Below are 6,278 nucleotides of genomic sequence, written 5' to 3'. Positions count from 1 at the left end.
TTTTTTTTTTTTTTGAGACGGAGTCTCCCTCTGTCACCCAGGCTGGAGTGCAGTGGCCGGATCTCAGCTCACTGCAAGCTCCACCTCCCCGGTTCCCGCCATTCTCCTGCCTCAGCCTCCTGAGTAGCTGGGACTACAGGCGCCCGCCACCTCGCCCGGCTAGTTTTGTATTTTAGTAGAGACGGGGTTTCACCGTGTTAGCCAGGATGGTCTCGATCTCCTGACCTCGTGATCCGCCCGTCTCGGCCTCCCACAGTGCTGGGATTACAGGCTTGAGCCACCGCGCCCGGCCGCAGCCTTCATTTAATGTTTTCACTTTGGACCAAAGTAGTTTACACACCAGAGTTACAGTGTTATTTTGTGTTTTTCTGTGTTGTTACTATTACCAGTTAATTTTGTAACAACTTCAGATGATGTTATTATTAATTAATGTTCTTTCTGATTGAAGTACTCCTTTTAGCATTTCTTGTAGGACAGGTCTGGTATTGATGAAATGCCTCAGCTTTTGTTTGGCCATCTTTATTTCTCTTTATGTTTGAAGGATATTTTTGCTGGATATAATATCATAGGGTAAAGGTTTTTTTCCTTCAGCACTTTAAGTATGTCATGCCACTCTCTCTTGGCCTGTAAGGTTTCCAGTGAAAAGTCTGCGATGAGGCATATTGGAGCTTCATTGTATGTTATTTCTTTTTTGTCCCTTCTTCGGCTGCTTTTCGGGTTCACATAATGGCATTTTGTTTAGTATATTTTTGTTAGGATTATGACTATGAAGGAATAAGGGCCTGTAGTATTTCATTATGCTATTTTGCTAATGTGCTTGTATAATTTTATGCCTTAGATTTGTAAAGTATATTACCTAGTAAGGGGAATAATTTGTTGTTTTTCTTTTTTCCAGCTTTGTCTTCTTATCTTACTGAAGACATTTTGCCAGAGCAGGGCCTGCAAATTGCATTCCAAAAAGTGATGCTGAGAAGATATGAAAGATGTTGTCTTGAGAAATTACGCCTAAGGAATGACTGGGAAATTGTGGGTGAGTGGAAAGGGCAGAAGGCAAGTTGTAATGGACTTGACTTATGCTCAGCAACTACTCATAACAAAAACTTTCAATGCAATAAATGTGTGAAAGGGTTTAGTAAATTTGCAAATCTAAATAAACATAAGATAAGCCATACTGGAGAAAAACCATTCAAATGCAAAGAATGTGGCAATGTCTCTTGCATGTCTTTAATAACAACTCAACAGCAGAGAATCCATATTGGAGAGAACCCCTACCAAAGTAAAAAAGGTAGCAAAGCCTTTAATGAGTGCTCATACTTTACTGACTGCAAGAGAATTCATGTTGGAGAGCAACATTGCAGATGTGAAGAATGTAATAACGTCTTTAAGTCTTGCTCAAGTCTTGCTATTATTGAGAAAATTCATACTGAAAAGAAAACCTACACATGTGAAGAATGTGGCAAAGCTTTTAACCTGTGCTCAATTCTTACTAAACATAAGAAAATTCATACTGGAGAGAAACCATACAAATGTGAAGAATGTGGCAAAGCCTTTAAGTTGTTCCCATACCTTACTCAACACAAGAGAATTCATAGTGGAGAGAAACCCTACAAGTGTGAAGAATGTGGCAAAGTCTTTAAATTGTTGTCATACCTTACTCAACATAAAAGAATTCATACTGGAGAGAAAACCTTCCAATGTGAAGAATGTGGAAAAGCCTTTAACCAGAGCTCACATCTGACTGAACATAGGAGAGTTCATACTGGTGAGAAACCATACAAATGTGAGGAATGTGGCAAAGCTTTTACTTGGTTCTCATACCTTATTCAGCATAAGAGAATTCATACTGGGCAGAAACCCTACATATGTGAGGAATGTGGCAAAGCTTTTACCTGGTTCTCATACCTTAATCAACATAAGAGAATCCATACTGGAGAGAAACCCTACAAATGTGATGAATGCGGCAAAGCTTTTAACTGGTTTTCGTATCTTACTAATCATAAGAGAATTCATACTGGAGAGAAACCCTACAAATGTGAAGAATGTGGCAAAGCCTTTGGCCAGAGCTCACACCTTTCTAAACATAAGACAATTCATACCAGAGAGAAACCATACAAGTGTGAGAAATGTGGCACAGCCTTTAACCACTCTGCACAACTTGCCGTACATGAGAAAATTCATACCTGAGAAAAATCTTACAAATCTAAACATATGGCATAGTCTTTAATACCTATTCACAACGTCACAGCAGAGTATTTTTACTGAATAAGAGTGTTACAAATGTAATGATTGTCAAAAGGCCATTTACAAACTGTAAGTCTTTGAGTGCACTAAAACATTTAGGCTAGGAACAATACAAAGAGAAAGACCGGTTCAACACCTCCACTGATATCACAGCTCTTATTGTACACAGAGGAATTTATACTGTAGGGAAACCCTCCAGTTGCTCAAACTTAATTCAACTTCAAAGACTTTGTATTAGAGAGAAACCCTATAGTTGTAATAAATGCAGAAACAGCATTTGTTCAAAAAATATACCTTAGAAAACACCAGAGTGTTCACACTAAGAACTACTTTACAGATGCAGTAAATGTGAAAAAAATAACTAATCAAAAATTACATCAAAACATGTCCAAGAATTCACAGTAAACAGCAGTCACTAACACTTTCAGACATTACTATAAATCTGAGTGTTTATTATAGAGAATAATCCAAAGTTAAGTTAAAATAAGTAGGAGATTTACCTTTGGGGGAAGTTCTAATTACATTTAAACTATACCTTTTGGTGCCAGGCATGGTGGCTCTTTCCTATAATTGCTGCACTTTTGGATGCCGAAGTGGGGGGATTGCTTGAGCCCAGGAGTTTGGGACCAGCCTAGGCAACATGGTAAAACCTCATCTCTACAAAAAGTAAAATAAAAGCCAGGCTTGGTGGCACATGCCTGTTGTCCCAGCTACTTCGAAGGCTCAGGTGGGAGGATTGCTTGAGCCCGGAGGTTGAGGATGCAGTGAGCTGATATCTTGCAACTTCACTCCCACCTGGGCAACAGAGCAAGACCCTATCTCAATAATAATAGTAACATAATAATAGTAAAGTATACTCTGTGCATTGAAAGAGCTGTAGATTTCTTGAAAAGCACATATTTATGTAATTCAAGTTTGAAATCACTTGATACCATGCCTTCATTTCTAGCGTCTGTGTGAAGGCATGTGGCCTATTGTTGCTACATGAAAGCCGTGAGAGTTTCTTCTATATTTGGGCAGGTGTCATTCATCTCCTTTTTTTTTTTTTTTTTTTTTTTTTTTTTTTTTTTGAGACGGAGTCTTGCTCTGCCGCCCAGGCTGGAGTGCAGTGGCCAGATCTCAGCTCACTGCAAGCTCCGCCTCCCGGGTTTACGCCATTCTCCTGCCTCAGCCTCCCGAGTAGCTGGGACTACAGGCGCCCGCCTCGTCGCCCGGCTAGTTTTTTGTATTTTTTAGTAGAGACGGGGTTTCACCGTATTAGCCAGGATGGTCTCGATCTCCTGACCTCATGATCTGCCCGTCTCGGCCTCCCAAAGTGCTGGGATTACAGGCTTGAGCCACCGCGCCCGGCCTCATCTCCTTTTCTTTGGAAGATTATTGACATTGCATTTTAAGCTTCCTGAAGAAATGTAACCGGAGAGGCTCTTTGTAGTTGTAAGTGATTCATGAGATAGGTCTTCAGAGTAATATTCTTCATTATATTTAAGAAAGAAATATTTGAGTTGTCTTTAGGCCATTGTATATTAAGTGATGCGTATCCTGCCACCAACGTTGACCTATCTCACCTTAGTTATGGTTGTGGGTGACTAAAGGTAACAATACAATAGTGGGTGACATGGTGGAATAGTATCTGTAATGATCCCTTCTCCCAGTGGCATTAAACTTCAAATAAATTGAAAAATATTGTTCCCACAAGTTACACCTTCATTCTGTTTGCTCTTTTTGTAATGACATTATGTAATGACATTTGTAATGACATTATGTAATGACATTTATGTAATGTTATTATTAGGGCTATAATAAAGCCTATATAGGATTATAATCAAAGACCATATATTTCTGAATCTTAAAGGACTATTAACAAAGTTTTATCTTACATTTTTCTTTTAACATGTGACCTCTCTGGCTTGCAAAACATATACATACTTTTAGTTTTGGTTTATATGGAGATAAATATATAAATATATTACTCTGAAGATAATTGTTAAGTGTAAGAAATTATGAAGCAAGTAATATGTTTGAAGTAAGTGCATACCTGTTTTCAGAATAAAAGAAAAATGTTGGAACCAAACATAATTTTAAAAGTATGGATAATTTATTAGCAAACTAGAAACCTCAAAAATGTCAAAGGCAAATCTGTTTTCCCTGCTTTGTATTGAATGCATTTCTCTAAAATCTTATTGCACCTTTTTCAGAATTTCCCTGTGAAAATACTGTTTTTACTTTTATGTTGCTTGTGCTAGAGCTAACATATAATTTTCTTGTTCCAAAATTCATGAAGAATTTCTTACATGATCTTCTCAGGGATTATGATAATGATTTTATGAAACTTATTGGTGCTTCCAAAATAATCTTAAGATGTGAGTAATTCCACAGTGAGTGTATTTTCATTGTACTTAATGAATACATTTCCAGTTTCCATTATTAGAGAAACACTGTTCAAGCCAGCTTTTTTTGTTTGTTTCTTCCACTTTTCTGAATTGCAGTAATTGAGTTTATTGACTCTATTGGGCAATTTGTTCAGGTAAACACTTCGGAGGCTTTATAAGTTACAGGGTTATTTTGACATAAAAATGAAATGAAGAAACATAGGGCAGTGCTAAATATGTAATAGATGCTCCATAATTAGCAATAAATATTCCTGTTGGAGTGAATTTGTGGCTCCAGATAAGAGATTGGAAATATCCAGGATGAAGACCTGCCATTGATTCTGCATGCAGAGAAAGGACTTCTGTACCCAGGCTGCACAATTGACTCTCTCTAAAGAGGAATTCTGCTTTTATTTCCAAATTATCTCTTTTTTTTTTTTTTTGGTCTCTTTTTCTTTCTTCTCAACTACTTACGTATTATAGTTCTCTTCCTTTTTTTTTTTCCTTAAAAAACTGTGTTATGGCTACACTTTCTCACTGTTCTCCACACAATATGTCATTTTATATAGTACTTTGTACATTCTAACAGAAAGTTTAGACTTTCTCTTTTTCTTCTTCTTTGTTTTGGAGACATGGTCTCACTGTGTCACCCAGGCTGGTGTGCAATGGTATAATCTCGACTTACTGCAACCTCTGCCTCCCAGACTCAAGCAATCATCCCACCTCAGCCCCCTGAGTAGCTGGGACTACAAGTGTACACCCCCACACTTGGCTAATTTTATTTTAGTAGAGATGAGGTTTTACCATGTTACCCACACTTGTCTTGAACTCCTAAGCTCAAGTGACTGACCTGCCTTGGCTTCCTAGAGTGCTGGGATTACAGGTATGAGCCACACCTGGCCTGGAAATTTGAAATTTTTTAATGTGATGATAGATTTTTGTTGGTTTGTTTTTTTGAGACTGAGTCTCACCCTGTCGCCCAGGCTGGAGTACAGCAGTGTGATCTTGGCTCTGCAACCTCCGCCTCCTGGGTTCAAGCAAGTCTCCTGCCTCGGTCTACCAAGTAGCTGGGATTACAGGCACGTGCCACCATGCCTGGCTGATTTTTGTATTTTTAGTAGAGATGGGGCTTCTGCATGTTGGCCAGGCTGGTCTTGAACTCCTGACCTCAGGTGATCCACCTGCCTTGGCCTCTCAAAGTGCTGGGATTATAGGCATGAGTCACTGTGGCCAGCCAATAGATTGATTTTTAACTGGAGAGTTTGAGGTCATTTATGTGTTACAATACTGACATTGTGATCATAGCTTACTGCAGTCTCAACCTCCCAGGCTCAAGTTATCCTCTCACCTTAGTTCCCTGGGTAGCTAGGAGTACAGCCACATGCCACCACGCCCAGCTAAATTTTTTATTGTTTTGTAGAAATGAAGTCTCACTGTATTTTCCGGGCTGGTCTCAAGCTCCTGTGCTCAAGCAACCCCCTACCTCAGCCTTCCCAAGTGCTGGGATGACAGGCTGAGCCGCCGCGCCTGGCCACACACAACTCTTTTTTTTATCCCAGCACTTTGGGAGGCCAAGGCGGGCAGCTCACCTGAGGTCAGGAGTTCAAGACCAGCCTGACCAACATGGTGAAAGCCCATCTCTACTAAAAATATAAAAACTAGCCGGGT

General features: G+C 39.3%; 1 protein-coding gene across 1 annotated transcript in view; it reads left to right on the top strand.

Annotated features, from left to right (window-relative positions):
• The window catches only part of LOC108521388 (zinc finger protein 695), a 33,537-nt gene extending 30,648 nt beyond the window's left edge, over positions 1-2,889 (top strand). Inside the window, exon 4 of the mRNA XM_017861204.1 lies at positions 896-2,889. Within this exon, the coding sequence (XP_017716693.1) occupies positions 896-2,184 (1,289 nt within the window). The 3' untranslated portion in view covers positions 2,185-2,889. The remainder of the gene's footprint in view (positions 1-895) is intronic.
• The last annotated feature ends 3,389 nt before the right edge of the window (positions 2,890-6,278 follow it).

This window comes from Rhinopithecus bieti, unplaced genomic scaffold (assembly GCF_001698545.2).
Source record: "Rhinopithecus bieti isolate Rb0 unplaced genomic scaffold, ASM169854v2 scaffold_60804, whole genome shotgun sequence".
Classification (NCBI taxonomy): domain Eukaryota; kingdom Metazoa; phylum Chordata; class Mammalia; order Primates; family Cercopithecidae; genus Rhinopithecus; species Rhinopithecus bieti.
The sequence above is the reverse complement of the archived record's forward strand: the minus strand, read 5'-3'. Positions and strand labels throughout refer to the sequence as shown.